General features: G+C 44.8%; 1 protein-coding gene across 16 annotated transcripts in view; it reads right to left on the reverse strand.

Annotated features, from left to right (window-relative positions):
- The window catches only part of KALRN (kalirin RhoGEF kinase), a 673,187-nt gene that overhangs the window by 436,201 nt on the left and 216,780 nt on the right, over window positions 1–20,206 (reverse strand). For all 16 annotated transcript variants that reach the window (XM_043875040.1, XM_043875043.1, XM_043875038.1 and 13 more), the window contains exons 4-5: window positions 5,110–5,302; window positions 1,563–2,075 (exon numbers count right to left, since the gene is read on the reverse strand). In XM_043875040.1, coding sequence (XP_043730975.1) covers window positions 1,563–2,075; window positions 5,110–5,302 — 706 coding nt within the window. The remainder of the gene's footprint in view (window positions 1–1,562; window positions 2,076–5,109; window positions 5,303–20,206) is intronic.

The following is a 20,206-nucleotide window of genomic DNA, read 5'->3' on the forward strand; positions in this document are numbered from 1 at the left end:
AGCACCCAGGCCAGGATGCAAAGCAGATCTCCTGTGCCAGAGCAGGAAAAATCTCAAGTAAAAATGAAATGCTTCAGACCTTTCCAACACTGGTCACAGAGGCCAAAAAACATGCCTCTGGCTTTACAGAGTAGTTGGCTCCTGACCTGGTGTCTCTTCTCACTTGGATATGAGCAGGGGGTTCTGCAGTCCAAGTGCTCCAAACCTCAGGCCCAGGCCAGGCTAGAGTCAGACTCAGACTCAGGCCTGGCCACTGGGTCAAGAGTCCTCAGGAAGGTCAGAGGAAACTCCGAAACTCCAAAAGTTGTGCAAGAAACTCCTATCTCTTCCAAACTCTGGCTTAAATGATGTTCAAAAGTTCTGTTGTAGAAAGGGGTCATGCACTCTTTTAAAATTATACATATTGATTTTCATCTGATTATAAATTATAAAAGATTGGAAAGCACAGAAATCTTACCCAGAGAGATTAAAATTAATCATAATCCTTGCCCCTGCAAATAAAAACTATTAATGGTGAATGTTTTTCTAGCTATACCTATATAGGCACACTTATTATATAAACTAGGATCATAACTATATAGTTTTGTATCTTGATTTCATCACTTAAAATACGTAGAGACATTTTCAGTATAGGTTCTTAAAAGATACAAAACCATTATATCAGACACTGTCTGTAAGATTCACAGGTTACTGAGAGTCATGGTGTTCCTATTAGTGATATTGTGTATTTAAATATGTTATTCTCAGAAAATTGATAGGAGAGCCCCTTTCACTCCTCTTAAAAGTATATGCAACAGTCAACTCTCTTGTTTAGCTCAGAAAGCATCTAGAGAAGATATTTTGCATCCTTAGCAAAGAAGCACTATAGGGTATTTTCCTTTTTCACTTTTCTCTTTTTCACTGATAAGGGGAAAGCTTTGAAAATTTACTGCTGGAAAAAATATCTTGCTTCAGAAAATGTGCAGCAGTGAGGAAAAACCTCCAGAAAAAAAGTGGTATGGCAGGAAGAGAGCCCTGGACTTCAAATGGAAGAGAGCTAGATTCCTATGTCAAGCTACCATTGTAGCCCCAAGATCAAAGAACATCCACCATCACCCACTCAAAGGGCCAAAGGACTGTATAGACTAAATGAGACTCTGTATACAGAAGTGCTTTGTCAATAGTCAAGTATACTGCAGGGCAATAATCATTAAGTCATGTTGCAGCTGGTAACAGCATTGTTACTTCTGTTGCTCGGCTGGCTTGAACACTCACAGCACGCCCCAAGAGAGACAGTGTCCAACAGAGCAAAAGTGTGGAGTCTGCAGACACACTGCACCTCCTAGTTTGGCCAAGATATTTAGCTTCTCAGTTTCTTCATCTGTAAAATGGGATGATGATAACACACCTACCTTGTAGGACTCTTGACAGATTAAATGGGTTAATTTACACATGGTGCACAGAACGGTACCTGATACATAATAAATACTACACAAGGGGAGCTTTAAAAAGCTGGACTAGCAGTATCTGTGTTTGCCCCCCAGCCCAGCCCCACTCCTCAGGTTTGGCCAGCACCCTCCTACCTTTTCAGCATCCTGCTCGAAGAGCCGCAGCTGGAAGCACTGGTCTAGCTTGAGCTTGCGCACATGCCACATCTGGTGCAGGTGCTGCCGGGTGGAGTGCAGCTTGTCCAGAAGGCTGGTGATCTTGGGCACCAGGCTCTGGAAGTCGGCACTGCCTGGGATGCAGTTGCGCCCTGAGAAGCCATCACTGCAGCGGATGCACTGTAGCAGCCGCTGCCCCTCCCGGTCCAGCTCCTCCACAGGGGCCTTCAGCACCTTCTTCTTCAGCTGTGTGTGTTCATCAATTAGCCGCCTCGAGCCCTCCACATCCACAGGGAACTCCTTCCGGGCCAGCATCTCCTGCAGGTCTTCAAGGCGTGAGAGCAGGTGTACGGCACTGTTGAAGAACTCCTCCAAGGAGAGCCGCAGCTCGATCCACTCCTCGTGGTTGTAGTCCAAGGAGCCATCGAACTCCTCCGTCAGCTGGGAGGGGTCCACCAGCTTTGTGAGGCCCTCCACGGACACCATGCTTGTCTGGGATGGGCAGACACAGAGAGGGAGACTCAGTGATGCAGGGGCAAGTCCGGGGAAGACCCCCAGGGCAGCCGTGGGCAGAAAAGAGAAAGTCAAGGGGTAAGGCCAAGATAAGTCCAGAAAATGACCAGACCCTGCCTGGAAAAGGGCAAGTGGGAGAATGTGCAGCCTCCTGATCAGATTTCACAATCAGCTAAGGTCAGTAGTTTCAACAGACTAGCTGATTGGTTCAAAACGTCTCTTCACCTGCCACCATTTGCCACTAAAGGAATGACTGTCTTTATGTCCCTACTGTCCTCATTTTCCTCTTCCCAAGTACACCACAACAGGATACGAGAAGCTGGGAGAATAGACTGAGTCTAGTTCCAGGGGCCTAGTTCTCAATAGCTTTAAAACTCAGGATCCTATCCTCATGGTTGGATTAAACAGTATGGGTCAGTCTTGAGCTGCAAGGGTCTCAGAGTTGATCTTCCTATCTCTGCCCACAAGAAGATGCCCTTCTCTGGTGCAGAGAACAGACAGGGCTTGGGGACAGGGAGTCTGGGCCCCCCATTTTCTCTGAGCCCCCTACAAGCTCTTAGAGAGCAGAGTGGAGAAGGTTTGTTTCTGGGACGCAGAGCAGCAAGTGACGGCACAGGCAACGACCCTAATTTACCAAGAAAGATCTTTTCCTTCCTACAGGATTACCTGATTCTGTTTCCTGGAGAAAGAGAGGCAACGAGAGACTATCTAGATCCAAGGTCCAACCGTACAATTAACAATTGTGTAAACTAGGTAAACTAAGTTTGTAGAGCTCCTGTTCCTTCTACAGTATAACGGAGATAATAATGGGCTGTGTGTAAAGTGCCTAGGGCATGGAGGCAGCGCATGCTCAGTCCCTGTTAGCACTCATCGGGATGACCTCAAGGTTGCATCCTTTCTGAAGCCCTTAAATGCAGTTCATGCCCTTCTGTCTAGCTGATCTTTGAGCATCTCCTCCTCTTCTCCCTTTTCCCTCTGTCTCCTTCCAAAGACACAGAAAGGGGCTCTGAAACTGGACTGCTCATCCGAGTCCTTTGGCAAGTTTGCAATAACACTGATGTTCAAAGCCCTGTCCCTAGAAACCCTCATCTAGTTGGCCTGGACTGGAACTTAGGCATGGGTAGTTTTAAAAGCTCCTAACATGCAACCAAATCTGCAGATCCAAATCCCTGCTACTCAAAATGCAGCCCTGGAACCAGCAGCACTGGCACCACGTGGGAGCTTGTTAGAAATCCAGGATCTCAGGCCCCACCTAGACTTGCTGGGTCAGTATCTGCATCTAACAAGATCCCCAGGGGACTCTGTGCATTAAACTCCAAGAAGCCCTCTTTTAGAGCACTTTCCCCCTTTGAATTTGGCCCTAAGTTTACCACTTCCAGGAAGTCTCCCGTAATTTCATTCACCAATTTTTCTTTAAGTATCTGCCATTGAACATGCCTGGACTCTTAGCTCTTAGCACTTACTGCCTCGGTCTATACTAAGTACCTCATCTGCTCTTTGTGAAACACTACTTTACAAACATTCTTCCAAGTGAGAAGCTCCCAGCTCTCTCTCCTGTTCTTCATGGTTAAGGAGGTAAAGACCAGCTTGCTCAACTTGGGGTGAAGCGGGTGCAGGGAGATGGGAAATGCTGGGCAGCTACACTGAAGCACAAGTTTTAAGACTTGTTGGAAAGATTGTTTCTAGTAGTTTCAACTAATAAATTTATAGGCCTGTTGTCACTGCTTCTGTATATAAACAAACTCAAAATACACAAAGTATTTATTTCCCTACAGGACTCCTAGTGCTGGGGAAGATGAGAGTTAACTGTTTTTACACCAAGTCAAATTTCTCATGTTATTTACACAGAGAACTGCCTCTCAGCTGGTCTCATTGCTGTGATCAAATTGCAGCCTACTGCCCACCCCCCCCCCCCCCCCCCCCCGCCCACATACACACAAGTGCTCCCAGCCCCTAGGGCCAAGCCTCTGGAATGGGAAGTTACTGCTAGATTAAGGGCAGCTCTGCTTTCCAACATGCACACATACTGTACTCAGGGTTCATCCCCTTGCAGATGAGGGCAAAGTTCCCAGAAAGGGGGAACAGCTCGGATTTGGCTGGAACAAAGATTCCTAAATCATTGATTTAATATGCTGTCATTAAAGGCTCTCAGGGGACTCATATGGCCTCTAGAAAAATCTAGTTAAAAAACAACATGTTTTCTGAGTGTAAAAGTAACACAAAATTCTCAAAAGAAAGTAGAAAAACATGAAAATAAAATCACTCATCCAGCCACCTCATATAAAGCACTGTTACCGTTTTCATGTATTTCTCAGTCTTCCTCTCCATATAGTATACACTTAAAAACCAATTTTAAATTATAGCGCTAATACTGTCTTATAACTTGTTTTTAGAAAAATATATCATGCACATTTTTGAACGACACTATTGTTCTAAATATTTTAATGGCCTCATAGTACTTGTGTATTAATGTAGCCAAAATCAATGGATATTTAGGATACAAACTATACATATACGTTTGTATATATATGTATACGTGTAAATATGTGTGTATACATATGTATGTATATTACTGCAAAAAACAGTGTGATGAACATCCCTGTAGAAATTTTTTTGTTTGTTTATAATTATCATTAGTTCTTCACCTTTTTGTTTCTTTAATTTTTATATTAAAAACATTTTCCTAGAAGGAGAATTAAAAGATCAGTAGATAAAAACTCTTTTTAAGGCATTTGACCCAAATTACAAAGTTGCCCCCAGAAACAATTCCTCTGATTTCCACTCACCAGTAGACACAGGACTGCTTAAAGGCTCTGTGCCCTTGGGACAATCTTATGAGCCTCTCCTCCCTTCTGAGAGTCTCACTGGGAAGGCCACAGTGACCCAGGAATCCTGAATTATCAGCCAGTCCCTGACATGTTGGGGATTTTAGGGTGGTGGAGAAAGGCAGGTGAGAAATAGGTGGGTGGCAGAAAGGGGAGGAAACAGGAGCTAAGAGAGAGGTCAGCCTCACCTCAAAGATGAATTTGGAGCTGCCAAAGTTGGTCTTCTGTTTCTGCCAGAAGTTGTCAGGTTTGATGATGAGGGCCACATGGATCTCAGCGGGAAAGGCTTCTTGCAGCGTCTTGAGGAGGGGCTTGATGAGGTCCCACTTGGAGCCCCGCATGTCGATGATGACGGTGAAGCCACGTTTGCACACGTCCTCGCTGTGGGGAGGTCAGAGGACAGGCATGGTCACTCTGGGCCACTGTGACTTTGGAGTACACAGTCAAAAAGCATCTGGAAACCTGCATTCCTCTTAATCTGGACCAACCTTCCAACTTCACGCCAGGTCTCCTGGCTGTCTTCCAATGTAACTCAAAATGTACTGCCTCAGAAAACCTTTTGCGATTAACCTCATTTGACCAAGGGCATCTGGCTTCTCCTAGCACTTAGCAAATAACTCAGCCTTCCCTGTAGTCAATTGCACTTGTTGGGACGTTTACAGTTTCAGCATTCACTATTGTGTTGGAGTTTCTTTTAATTCTTGTCTCCCTCTCTTGCTTCTGGGGATGAATCATCTTTTCTCCATTTGAATGATGTACAAGCTCTCTAAGGAGAGGGATGCTGCTGCCCTTAGATCTGAAATGGAAAGTCCTTGGCATGAGTGCTATCCTTCCCCAGGCCACATCAGTGGTAGCCGCTGGAATGCTTTACCACCATACCGAACCTGGGCCAAAGAATCTTTTTTCAAAAAAAGGGATCTAGGCTGATTCTATCGATTGATTAGCGATCGTACACAAGGTATTGATAACACCACTGTATTTAAGACATATTATTTGTAGTTCAAATTGTATGTCAATTTTGACAAATTGTTGGGTCATGCTAATTACTCTTAATTGGCCAAAGGTGGGACTGATTAGAACAGTGGATGTGGTCCCATTGTCGCACGCACTTCCGTTATAAGAGTCGGGTATAAAACAGCACATTTCAGGAAGTTAAGAAAGGGGAACTGCTCTTGAAATCAATGCTAGATGAAATGACAGTGACCAACTTGAAAACTGAAAACTAATCAGACTAAGTGAATCAAGATGATGCTACAAACTTATTTAAACACTTGGACTTTATAACACCTAATAATTTAAAGAAAAAGAAAGTCAAAACAGTTATAACATCTCAGTTTGGAAGAAATTCTATGTTTTGGTAGTTAGGGGGCTTTCCTTCTATCCTTCTTGGTTTATTCAATCTATGTATTTATTTTCTAACTCAAAATAGACTTTGGTTAATTCACATGTTTGTATAAATACTGGTGTAGCATTTCCTTAGAGTGCTTGTCTTAATTTCCTATACCCAGACTGTACTCGCTTAAAGCTCTGTGTATGTTGCATGCTCCACTGTCATGTACCACCAGCTACCAATCACTTATAGCTGCTGGAGTTAAGGTCACAACTGGAGGATTTAGTCTGCAAATGGAAACAAAATTCTGTTTCAGGCTTCACTCTCAAATCTCAACCAGTGATAAAAATGTCAGACTTTTGAAGAGGCCACAGCTCTTGCAATTGTGTGAATGTCTCAAACATAAGGCAGCTTATTGGGCCTCCCAGTTATATAGGAAACTCCCCCGGCAGGAGAGACACTCCTTCCATTTCTTCTTGTTGACACAAAGCATTAGACTCAGCAAGGAAGAAGGTTGAGCCTTCTGCTTCTCCGCAAATCCTATATCCCAAAGGAAAGCAGTTACCGCTTCTCCTACTCTGACATTTACTGAGTCAGTAAATGGCCAGCGTAATTCTATATTATTGTATGAAAGCAATGTGCCTTTTACTTAAGTTGCAGAATTTCTTTATCATTGTAAGAAAACACCTGCTAATCATAGAAAAGTTAAAATATTCAGAGATCTGTATAAGAGATACTAATGATAGGGATGTATAATACTCAGGCCTGTTTCCTTCCAGCCTTTTTTGTGCATGTAATTTTCATACCCTATAGTGTTCTACCTTTCACTGTAACATAGAATTTTTCTCATGTCTCAGATTTTTTTGAAATGGTTACATTTAATGGCTTCCCTTGTAGCTCAGTTGGTAAAGAATCTGCCTGCAGTACAGGAGACCCGAGTTCAATCCCTGGGTTGGGAAGATCCCCTGGAGAAGGAAATGACAACCCACACCAGTATCCTTGCCTGGAAAATCTCATGGTGGGCTGCAGTCCATGGGTTTGCAAAGAGTCAGGCATGACTGACTGACTAACACTTACTTACTTAATGACACATAATCCATCTTTATAACTACACCACAGTTTATTTAATCATTCTCATTACAACTTTACAGAAGGGCCCATCAATTTACATGTATACCAGCAATGCATAAGTGTACCCCCTGCCCCCACTACTGTATCCTCATTAGCACTGATTACTGAATTTTTTAAATCTTTGTCAATTTTCTAAGAAAAATATTGTATTACATTTATATTTGCATTTATTTGCTTACTGGCTATAATTTATTGACTTATAAGAATTTCTTCTGTAACTTACCTGATCATTTCTTTTAACTCTTTTTCTATTTCAGTTTAAAGGCATTTCTTATTGAGCTTAGCTTCATTTGCAAGTGGAAGTCGCTTGGTCATGTCCAACTCTTTGCAATCCCATGGATTATACAGTCCATGGAATTCTCCAGGCAAGAATACTGGAGTGAGTAGTCGTTCCCTTGTCCAGGAGATCTTCCCAACCCAGGAATTGAACCGGGAGTCTCCTGCATTGCAGGCAGATTCTTTACCAGCTGAGCTACCAGGGAAGCCCTAGTCTGACTCACATTTGCTGCATGCCCACTTAGCCAGGCATTGCACAGTAATTGGGGGTCTTTCCTTCCCTTCCCTTAGAGATGACTGACTTCCTTATTTACCAGCTCCTCAGGCTCCGTCGCTGTTACCATAATTCTGTAGATAGGAGAAAACCTCATCCCTAACAACAAAGAGTCAGTGTTGCTACCAAGAGCTGGAGTTTGACTATCCCAGATCTAAATGTGGTCATCAGTAATAGCTCACACACTGTTAACGAATAATTTCTGACAACTAAAAGAGAAATCAGGTACTAATACTCTCTAGGAGGTTCTCACTAGCTCAGGAGGAGAAAGAGGCCCAGAGGCTGAATGCTGAGAGATAACCTAATTGGGCTTCCCTGGTGGCTCAAGACTGTAAAAAATCTGCCCGCAGTGTGGGAGACCTGGGTTCAATCCCTGGGATGGGAAGATCCCCTGGAGAAGGGAATGGCAACCCACTCCAGTATTCTTGCCTGGAGAATCCCAAGGACAGAGGAGCCTGGTGGGCTACAGTTCACAGGGTCACAAAGAGTCAGACATGACTGAGCAACTAACACTTTTCACTTTCAACCTAATTGGCATCTCTCTGTGAAAATAGCTAATCTACCAAAGTGCTTTCTGTGTTTGGCTTGAAGCAAAGAGCATAGCCAGGGGAGGGTAAGGAACTTTTTATCACACACTTATTGTGCCAGGGACTGTGGTTAGACACTTAATCCATGTTATTTCATTTTATCCTCACAATGACCTATAAACTTGGCATGGTTATCATCATATAAGAGATGATGACACTGAGGCAGAGAATGCGCCTAAGGTTACGTGACTGGTAAGTACCCAGCACAGAGTCAAAACCAGGACCACTGACTCCAAAGCCCATACTCAGGTTACTATATCAGATCACACCTACCAGTGCCACTACGTGTGGTGCTTTTGTGACTGGGTGTGGAGTGAAGGGTCAGTGATGAGGGGACCAGATTAGGAGATGGGGGAAATTAGGGCAAGGAATCCAAGTGCATGACTTCATTCTACAGTTTTCAAAAATCACAAAAGCACAGAAGCAAAAGATCATGGCAAATTCAAAAAGTTCAAGTAATTCACTTTGGTTTAGGCACAGGGGTAAGAGACAGCATGGTGAGACAGTGTGGTCTGAGTGCCTCAGAGAGCCCTGTTCTAGGCTCTGACCCTCCTTTTCCACACCCTCCCCCCAGAGAACAAGGAGACTCACCATATAGAGTCCAGGCTGCCTCTACCCTTTTCTAGACCCTTGTCTAGACCCTTCAAATTCCTTGCCCCTGAAATCCTAACATTTTCAGCTCAAAGGGCCCTTAACCTACTTCCTGAGTTCATAGGTGCCTCTCTCCCAGGTTCCATCCCCAGGGGGTAAAGAACACTACCAGTGTGAGCACCTTGGCCTGAGGGGTGGCAAAGAGCTGCTATTTTCAAGGATGTGGCTAAAACGTGGATGTGTCAGCCAGGATGTCCATATGCATGTAGGGGGCTCCTCCACAGTGGAGACAGACCTAGGCGGCAGGCAGAGAAGAGGGGCAGAGGATGAACTAAGGCAGAGCTCCCTGCAACTGCCAAGCTCTAGCAAGAAACACAGAGGAGTCCAACACATATGAATCTGAAGTTGGCCTCCTAGGTTGCTATGAAAATATTTTTGTCAAGGTAGAAGGGTCGAACACATTTTTTGCTAACAGCTCGTTAGCTTGCTATATTAATTTTCAGTATTTAGACACAGGGTATGTAGGTTTCCATTTGTACCCCTGCCCCACCTGGCATTGCAATGTTAGAAGCAGGTCTCACATTCAGAAGCAACTTGTACCACGGCAGGAGTGCTGCTTTTATCCTAATGGCAATGAGGAACAGAACATGATCAAGTGATTTGGGAAGATGACCCCTCCAGGTGTGCAGAGGGAGAGGTAAATCGGGATCAGCTAGACAAGTAGGAGAACAAAAGCAGCAGAAGTAGAGAGACCACCTTCCTTGAACTAAAATGTGTCCTAACTGAAGCCTTCCTTGGGCCACCTGACTTAAAGCTGCAGCTGTCCCCTACCACTCCCTACTTCCCTTTCCTGATTTATGGTCTCCTTAGCACTCATTAACCAATGATTTGGTGGCTAAGACAGTAAAGAATTTGCCTGCAACGAGGGAGACGCGGGTTCAATCCCTGGGTCAGAAAGATCTCCTGGAGAAGGAAATGGCAACCCACTCTAGTATTCTTGTCTGGAGAATTCCATGGAGAGAGGAACCTGGTTACCATCTGGAGTGTGTATTTTACTTATTCATTTTTATTGTCCATTTTCCCCTCAATGGAAAGTAACCTCAATGAGGGAAGGGCTGTTCATGTTGATTTCACTGCTAGATTCCCTGTGCCTACAGCACCTGGGGCAGGCTAAGACTCAACATATTGAGGAAGGAGGGTAGCAGGTAAGGGTATGATAGAAGCTAGAGCCAACACACTTTGGTCAAAATCCCAGCTCCATCATCTACCTGTTGAGGAAACTTAGGCAAGTACCTTAAAACCTCTACATCTCAGTTCCTTCACTATAAATTGTGAACAATAGTAACTACATTACAGAGTTATTTTAGAGATTAGGTTTGCTAAGATACATAAAGCACTTACGATGGTGCTGGGCACATATCCCTACTACGCAAGTCTAAGCTGCTGGGGGAGACACTGTTGACGTCCCACCCAGGGCAACTTTGTTGATCTTTGTGCCCAGCCCCCAGCTCCATAAGTGTTGCAGCGATCGGCTTATGCCTGAGACCATCTCAGGAGACTTGCCTTTGACTGATGGGTGCACTTTTCCAAAAGACATGTGGCAGTTATACCCCCATCCCAATGGGGCCAGTGCCTCTCTTATACAGAGGTGCCTTTCACTCAAGGCAGGGTATCTCTGAAGTGTGACTTATACTCCAGAGCCTTCTCACTCCCCTGGGGGTCTCCACTGGACTTCATCTTTGCTCAGTCCTGTTCCTTCCTACTCTGTGCCTCCAACTCCTTAACAATTTTTTCCTGAAGAGAATGCCCTTTAATAGACAATTTGTATCTGAATCCCTGTCTCAAGAAACAGAGTCACACATACATCAATTTCACAAATATATGACATTCTGAAGGCAATCTGAGGTATAGTCTAGAGATTAAAAGAGAAATATGAGTTGCAAATTTTGACTTGGGAGTCATACTATGCCTGGCACATAGTAGGTGTTCAAAAACATTTGCTAAATGAATAAATCCATGAACACTGGCAGCAGATATGCACAGAAGTGGGTGATATCACCCAATGAAGACAAGTAAGATGAAAAAAGGGCTTTCCCGATAGCTCAGTTGGTAAAGAATCTGCCTGCAATGCAGGAGACCCTAGTTCGATTTCTGGGTCAGGAAGATCCGCTGGAGAAGAGATAGGCTACCCACTCCAGTATTCTTAGGCTACCCACTCCAGTATTCTTAGGCTTCCTTTGTGGCTCAGCTGGTAAAGAATCTGCCTGCAATCTGGAAGACCTAGGTTTGATCCCTGGGTTGGGAAGATCCCCTAAGGAGGGAAAGGCTACCCACCCCAATATTCTGGAGAATTCGATGGACTGTATAGTATAGTTCATGGGGTGGCAAAGAGTTGGACATGACTGAGCAACTTTCACTTTCAAAATGAAAAAAATTGGCTTCTGAGTCTAGGATAGAACTGATGTGAATATCAATTTATTTTAAGAGATAGGAGAAGAAAGTAGCTGAAAAACAAATGCAAAGAGGTTAGATAAAACTGGGAGAGCAGTGAAGTCAAAAAAATCAGGGAGGAGAGGACTTCAAGGAGGAACTACAGCATCAAGTGCTCCAGAGAGGTAGGTCTTAGCTGAGATGAGAACTATTGCATTTAGCAGCTACAAGGCCTTAGTCCAGTTGGTCAGGGCAGTGTCACTGGGTGCTGGGGCAGGACCTGGGTGGGGCAGGGAAGCAGCCTTCCTAATTGGTCTCTGAGATGATGGGAGAAAAGATCAAGGTCATCAGAGACGGGATTTGGTGCACGTACTCCAGAAACCAACCGAGTTCACACTGCTCTTTAGCTATGCCCAATCCCACAGAGGCTACCAGGCTACCTTTTCCTCAAGCCTCCATGCCCCCAGACCTCCCTGCCTCTCACTCAGCGTGCTCACATGGGGAGCAGCTGCAGCAAGACAACTTACACTGGAACATAACTAGCAGGTGGTCATCCTTTTCCCTTTAGGATATTTACCTTTTCAGAGATATTTCTTAGCCCAAATTTAATTTTCATAGGAAGAATTTGCATTGTGTATGGTGAGGATGGGAGCACAGAAAGGTGAAGTTTGGAGCAGTGGGCCTTCAAATCCACTAAGTAGGGGAAAGGAGAGTAGTGACTCTCCCCATCTCCCATGCCCCCTGCTTTAGAGGTAGAGTGCAGTCACTGCCCTACTCTGCCTGCCCTGCTAATTTCCCGTATGGCACTTGAGACCTGGGCCCTGTTGGCCAGCTTCTCATCCTTTGCAATAAATTACAGTTCCTTACAACTGAGCTGTGAACTGTTTCATAGACTCTCAGGGGCTCTCAGGCCCAGGACATAATGTATACTGAGTGATGGGATGATTGATCAGATAGTTCTTGTAGTCAGTTCTACACCATTTACTCTTTTGTTCATTATGTGTCACTGGGGCTGTTTTCACTCAGCAAGCCCATGCTATCTCAAAACGGCATTTGCACCACTTTATGTCAAAGTTTTTCAAACTTTACTGACTTTCATCATCACCTAAGACCCTTATTTAAAATGATGATTTCAGGAGCTTCTCTTGTGGTCCAGTGGTTAGGAGTCTTCCTTTCAATGCAGGGGACATCAATTCAATCCTTGGTCCAGGAAGATTCCACATGCCACAGGGAACTAAGCCTGTGAACCACAACTACGGAGACCGTGTGCTGCAATTACTGAAGCCAGACTGCCCAGAGTCTGTGCTCTGAAATAAGAAGCCTCTTCAATCAGAAGCCCATGCACTGCACTACAGAGTAGCCCCTGCTTGCTGCAACTAGAGAAAGCCCCTGTGCATTAAGGAGACTCAGTGAAATCAAAATATAAGTAATTTTTTTTTAATTTTTAAAAAATAATGATTTCAGTGACCCCTTTCAGATATTCTGATGAAAATCAGTCTGGGATGAGCTCCAGGAATCTCCTAGGTGATCCAAGGACAACACCTAGACTCTCTTAGGTGTGGTTTGTGAGAGTTTAATGATGTGCACTTTGTCTACAATAGATGAGGCCCTGCATTAATAAACAGGTGATAGAATGCAACTCCACAGTCTGAACAATGTTTGCAGGGAGGACCGACAGCTGTGCTAAACAGAAGTTGGTCAAAAATGTTAGTGAGTTTCTCTCCTCATGACCTTATGCTCTCTTGAAGGGAGTTATTTATTGCAAGCTCAGGTTTATATGCCTTTACAATGAGAGACTAGTCACGAAGGGGCTTCATAAATAGTACAGTGTCATATAAATATATTTTTTCATTAATTTTTTAATCTTAACAAATATTTATTGAGCACTTACTCTGTGGCTGGCCCAGTGCTAGGCACTAGTGATATAAATGTGGATAAGACAGAAACATGAAGGTTACATTTTAGGACGAGAGACGGACACAAGGCAGTAGCTAGATCAATAGAACAAAGCAAATTGTGATAAGTCTTAACAACTTATCAGGTGGCCAGAACAGGCCACTATGAGGAGCTGACATTTAAACAGTGACCAAAACTATAAGCAGGAGCTAGTTAAGGGAATGTTGTAAAAAGAATAATGTAGGCAGAGAAAACAGCCTGAGCGAAGGTCCTGAAGTGGAAAAGAGCCTGTGTCCTGGCTGATCCTTCACTATGGAGAGGAAACAGGGGAAGTGAGGGTCATAAGAAAGCTGAAGACTAGCAGACAGACCTGACTGTAAATATTGAGGAGCTCAAAACTCTAAGCTGGATAGAAATATAAACTGAGAGCCAAACTTGGAGCAGCTGTTTTTTTTTTTAATTAAAGTGGGACAGACACATAGATTGTTAATTATTATTAATCTATGTGTATGTTCATGAGAATCTATGTTTGCTAATTTTTTATATGCATTATCTAATTTATTCCTCACATGAAATTCACAAGTAGCTTCTATTATTATACCACCCTACAGTTAAAGGAACTAAGGCCCAGAGAGGCTGAGTAACTTGCTAAAGTCACCAGGAAAAAGTAAAATCATATTTGAATCTAGTCTGATTGCAGTATCTGTCATGCTACCTTGCCTCAGAGAGAAACAGAATACTTGAACCTGAAGAAACGTTACTGCTTACTCTGCTGATCCTTCATTTCAAAGCTAAGGGCAGCAAATTCCAGAGGAGGGAAGTGATTTGTTCAGAGTCACACAGTTGGGTGGATGTTTTGTCTATTTGGACCAGACATTCAGTTGTCAATCTGCCCATTTCATGTCTTCTATTAAGCCACAAGAAGCTTGGAACTGAGACATCAGGTAATCTGGTTTGCAGGGCCAGGATATCCTGTTTTGAGCATCAGAGTCCCTTCCCTGGGAGTGAGGACTCTCCTGTTCATGGTTCCACTGAGTTCCAGCAGTAGAGAGAATAGCCTGATCCCCTGTGCCCCAGCTTCTGTGGTGCCAACTGAGATTTACCCCATATATATGAGTGCCTGACAGATCCTCACTTGGAATAGCTACTGGAATAAATGTAACAATGACCCATCCTGGTGGCAGGTGGGGGAGCAGAGATCAGCAACGAGCACCACTCCAACAGAACCGGTGAGGAGGCATCAAGGGCTTCTGCTTAGTGTGTGCTGATGGGAGCTGCTCAGGTGCTGTTAATTGTGGGGCACAGGGTGTGTCTGAATCCTAGTGTGGGGACCTGGGAAGGCCCAGCGCTTGGGCTGTGATGGAGCAGAAGTAGATTTCAAATCAGACCTATTCACTGAGTAGTCCAGGGAAGGAGACAAACTGAACACCGGGCTAGAGGGCTGGACTGGTCACTGAGGAGGGAATGAGGGACAGAAAGGCCAAGACAGATGGGAGGACTTCCTGTCTCACAAGCGCAGCAGGGCCCTACCACACACAGTTCTGGCCCCACAGGAGAAAGCAGGACCTGCAAGGCAGGCTGATCTGGGGGGATGATGAAGTCTTACCATGGTGCACGGACAGTTCATGGCGAGCAACAGAAACCAGCAAAGTGTGGAAGCGTAGTCCCAAGAAATCTCCCACTTCACACTTTCCTTAGAACTACACTGTACCCATGTCTCTAGGACATCATTTCAAGCTGAATTCTCCATTCAGAATTTGAGGATCAAAAAAGGTCCTTGGAGTTCTAAGAAGAAAACCATGCCCTGACCCATTTGAGTCTTAGTTCTCAAGCCATTCCCAGGCCATGGAGAGTCCGTGGCTATGGGATCCCGATTTTGTTTCGATCCTTTTGTCTATCACACTGATCTGTGTTAACCTATTTTCCACTCCTTGGTGCTACTCTAATAGCAGCTTTCTGCTGACTGCCCCAAACTACACCACACCACTTTCTTAAACAACCGGAAATCAGCAGGTGTTAAAGAAAAGTGTTAAAGACACATTAGCACCTGCTTTAAGCTTTCTAATTGGTATAATCAGAATTAGTAAAAAGAACGTTGGAAGAGGCAGTGCCTTACTGAGAAATGAGCCACTCAAGAGAATATCCTGTAGTGAGTAAGATATCAGTCACACAGACAGTTCTCAAACTCAACCTGCACACATGAAGGTTCCTGTTTGGCTGTGTGCGAAAAGAAGAGAAGCTCAGAGAGGTGGGAGGGCTCTCGTGCTTGTCCTATACCTCTTGGCAGACTCACAAGTGGCTGTCCACCATCAGCTGGCTTTCATAAGGCGATTCATCTACCATCAGATCCTTCTCAGGATCCATGTTAATCCATCCAGAGGGTTTTTTTTTTTTTTTCCTGTTTGTTTCTTTAAAAAAATTTTTTTTTATTTATTGTTAGCTGGGTCTTCGTTGCTGTACAACATTTTTTTTTCCTCTAGTTGCTGTGAATAGGGGCTACTCTCTAGCTGGTGCATGGGCTTCTCATTGTGGTGGCTTCTCTCGTTGCAGAGCACAAGTTCTAGGATGTGCAAACTTCAGTAGTTGTGGCATGTGGGCTCAGGAGTTGTGGCTCCAGGCTTGAGCACAGGCTCAATAGCTGTGGTGCACAGGCTTAGCTGCTCCGCAGCATATGGGATCTTCCCGGATCAGGGATCAAACCTGTGTCTCCTACATTGGCAGGTAGATTCTTTATGTTTTGTTTCTGTATTTTGTTTTGATTTACTGGAAGACACTCTGTGTCCACTTTTCCAGGTTATGATTATTCCAAACAACTTGTGTCTTTTCTACCCAATTAGCAACATATCTTTTGCTTCTGCACCTCTGATCTGTGGTGCCCCGGCTACAGGGCAAAGCTCAGAGATGATCCTTTATCCTAAAACAAAGTCTCAACCCTTTCTCTGTAAAGTGGGGAGACTAACTAATTGGTCTAGGGTTTTGGCTCAGCAGTGTTTAAAAGTTCCCTGGAGATTTGAACATGTAGCCATGGTTAAGTGCCCCTACAATAAACGTTCTAGAGATTTGCTTGCCTGTTTCTGGGTCTAAGAGCTCCCGCTTGCCAGTTCCCCACCCTTGACTACCAGAAGCCAAGTCAATTCTTGCCCAACTCAGCATCCCAGGTAGACCTCGCAAAGGAGTCCAAATGAAGAAGGTTTATGTTTTCCACTGCTTTAAAGTTTGCTGCCTAATTCTACCCAAATGAAACTGTTTTGTTTTTAAAAAGAAGAAAATAAATAAAACATTTTGATTGCAGCTGAGCCAGGGGCAGAGATGTAGCAGATTCTCTTTTCTATCCATGGACAGAGTGTGGTGAAGACTCAGGCCCCAAGATTACTCCCACATCCCCAAGTATGGCCATAAAGCAACAGGTCAATGGCCTAAAAAACCCAACAAGACCTCTGTACCCAGAAACTGACATCCTCAATGCTGTCTTTAAAAACACTTTCTAAACATCAAAAACCAAAAAAGCTCAAAAAGAATAAGATTTTCCATCCTACAGATAGTCAAAGGAGCATGCCACAGACTGAAAGAAGTTCCCAAGAAGAGTTCCAGAAATGGCCCAGCTGACAGTAAGACCAAAGTAAAAGGATGCAGCCTTCCAAAGGAAGGTTACTGTGGGGGCCAGCCTGGTCAGCTGCATATAACCCTAGAATGTATTAACCTACCAGGTTATTACCTGACAGTCTCACAGCTTCTGAAATACAACTTCCATTCACCAAAGAAAGAGACCTGCTTTCTAAGCCAGACTGGTCTGGGGCAGGGCACTTGGAAGAAGCTACTCTCAGCTAGGAGAAAAGGAACTGGGATACTTGGGAGAAGCACCAGAACCATTGCTCCTAAAAGTTTGAGGCTGGCTGGCTAGAGAGAGCAGGTGGCAGAGGGGCAGGTTTCAAGGGGCTGGGATGGAAACTGACATTTCCATTTCCCAACCTCAGCCTCCTGTCCTATTTCCTATTCTCCTTCATAGAGTTGTTCACCCCCTCCCTTCTAGTGCATTCAGAATACGAAACAGAAATGAAATGGAAACCAAGGGAAAGAAAGAAAGAATGAAAGCCAAAAACAGCAACCTCTCCACAAAGCCCTCCCCCACCCCTCCCTAGACCATCCCCAAGGCCATACTCCTCTGGCCTTTACCATCTGTGCTTTGCCATAGTCAGGCCAGGTGAAAAATCAGGCATACTTTTTAACTTAAAAAAATATGCATCATTATAAACTGCTCACACATCTGTGAGTAGTAGGCCAAAGGCTGAATCCACATTCCAAAGACTGTAACCTGTCTAACCACGGTGTCTGAGTCACCCCAACTGTCAGACACAGGGAGGTTTCCAAAGCCGGGAGACAGAGAAGAGAGTTGACCCAGGAGAGGCTGCAGCAGAGTGCCATGTGCACCCACAGAACAGGGACTCCTTGCTCACTGCAACCTCTGTTGCCATCACCACTCTTCCTCCTCCTCTCACTGCATCCCCACCTCTCTCACCCTCTCAACAGGATCCCCTCCTCTCCAGCTGGGCTCCAGTTTCCTAGCAGGGCAGGTGGAATCCTCATTAATAAACCACACACTTCCTCCAGGAAATAATCATTGGTCAAAACTGCCTGCATACGCCTTCTCTCCTCCCTAAGGAACAATCACTTTCTTGAAAGCCCACTGCCATTTGCCTGTACATACAGACAAATGCCCAAATAACCCACCAACACAGACCCCTCAACTGTCTCTACAGGCACTGTCGGGGCCAGGTCTGCTGGACTTTGCCGATGCAGGAGCTTCACTTGACGCAGAGCAGGTGGCCTCACCCAGCCTTCTACATTCTGACACCAGCCAGGGTCTCTGCAATTTCCATGGTGGAAAACCTTGGTAAAGCTCAGGCACAGGTGTAAACCTGAGAGCAGCAAGGGAGGGAGTGGAGACCCAAAGGAGAAAGTCAAGGGAATGGGACATGTCTGGAATTTAAACTAAACAGGAAGGGCTCCTGCATGCCTTTGCCCCCACCCACAGCTAGCTTAGAGACTCTGAGAGCTTGTGGGTAAGGGGTTAATTCCTCCACAGAAGACCCCAGGGAGGCCCTGACCCCAGTAACTATCAGAGGCAGTTCAAGGTTGTAACCACCAGCCCCAGCAACACCATGGCCAGTTGGGTGACCCTCAGCATCTCGCCACACTCTCTGGATAGCACTCCACCCTTTTAAAGTGAAGGGGTTGGCCTGGCTGACCTCTACAATCCCTTCCTGCCTCAAATTCCAGGATCCTAATCCATCTATTTCCTGTGAAATTCAGTTCAGATTATACATCCAATAAACTATCTCTGATGACATCCATTGAACTGCTATGCTTATTTAACAACTGCCTAGAAAATGTTTAGTTTGTTTTCTCCAGTGGGTCCTAGAATCTCTACCAGACTGCAAGCTTTTCCAAGGGCAAAAACTAGGTCCCCTCTCAGTCTGGAAGTTCAGCCTGAAAAAACCAGAGGATTATTTGACCATCATCTCTAAGTTGTTGTGTATGTAAACTAAACAATAACCATTTATACACAGATTTAAATCTGGGCTGCTTTGCAGGAGTCCCAGTGGAATACTTTATCCCCATTGGGGCTAGGTCAGGGGCAGGAATGGTTCTTGCCTTCCTCCAGGTCCAAAACAGGGAATTTCTCCCTTAGCAAGCAAGTTCTGAAGCCTGAGATTCCTGCAAAGGAAAACCACCTCCAGTCTAGAAATGAGAGGACAGTCTCTTCTGGGACAGGGAATTAGGGTGCAGAGTGTCACAGCACTAGGTTCAAACCTTGCCTGGAGTACCAGGCCAAGAGGAGTTTCCATGGAAAACCTGGCACACAAGTTGCTAGCACTGTAAACATGAAATTCCAGCTCAGGACTGCATGAAACAGTCTGAGATAAGAGGGAGAAAAATGTATCGGTTTTAGAGTTTTTTAATAGTTCTCAAAACCAAAACTGGTCCTTGTTTGACCTAGAACAAGGTGGGGGTGGGGGCAGAGGAGGGAGGCCCTGAGAGAAAGCGAAAGAGGGAGCAGGACCACCAGGGTGCACACTTGGATGATGTCAGTAAGTGACTTGGAAAAACATTTGTCCTAGTTAAGTCATGGTGACTTTGACAAAGTGCTCCTGTCTGGGTTCCGGAAGAAAAAGGGCTGGCTGTCACACTTGCTCGACACAGAAACAGGAATACTTCTTGTTGATGAGACAGCGTCCACTCCCGGCTCCCTAGCATGCTCCTCCACACTCTGTTCTCTGACAGAAGGCTCTGCAGCGGAGCCAGTCCACCCACCCGGCCTGGGCCCCTCTGTGGGTACAGCCCCTTACAGAGGAAAGAAGACATCCCAAAGGAGCCCTGGGTCTGACTTCAGTGACTTCATGTCTGGAAAAGAGAGGCTGGTATTGGCTCTGATGGGATGAGAGGGTGAGACACTGCCCTTTTCTCTTGGGGCTCTCCCAATCTAAGGGAATTCAGCCAACTTGCAAGGTGTTGCTCTGTAAACTTCCAGCCAAACAAGACCCACTGACCCTGCATTCAAGCTGTTTTCCATCTATCAGGGAGAAAGCTTTGTGAATAATCAGAACTCATGGAAGACAGGGGACCCATCACCACTACCTGATAGGTTTTCTAGTTTCAAAAGTCTTCTTCAAATTTTTTTCAGAGTATTTTGTTCTGCATAGGTGATGCCAGACTTTCAAGAGAGAAATTCTTTAAAAGTTGTTTTATCTAAAGCAATCAAAGAAGAGATA

Source organism: Cervus elaphus, chromosome 19 (genome assembly GCF_910594005.1).
Source record: "Cervus elaphus chromosome 19, mCerEla1.1, whole genome shotgun sequence".
Classification (NCBI taxonomy): Eukaryota; Metazoa; Chordata; class Mammalia; order Artiodactyla; family Cervidae; genus Cervus; species Cervus elaphus.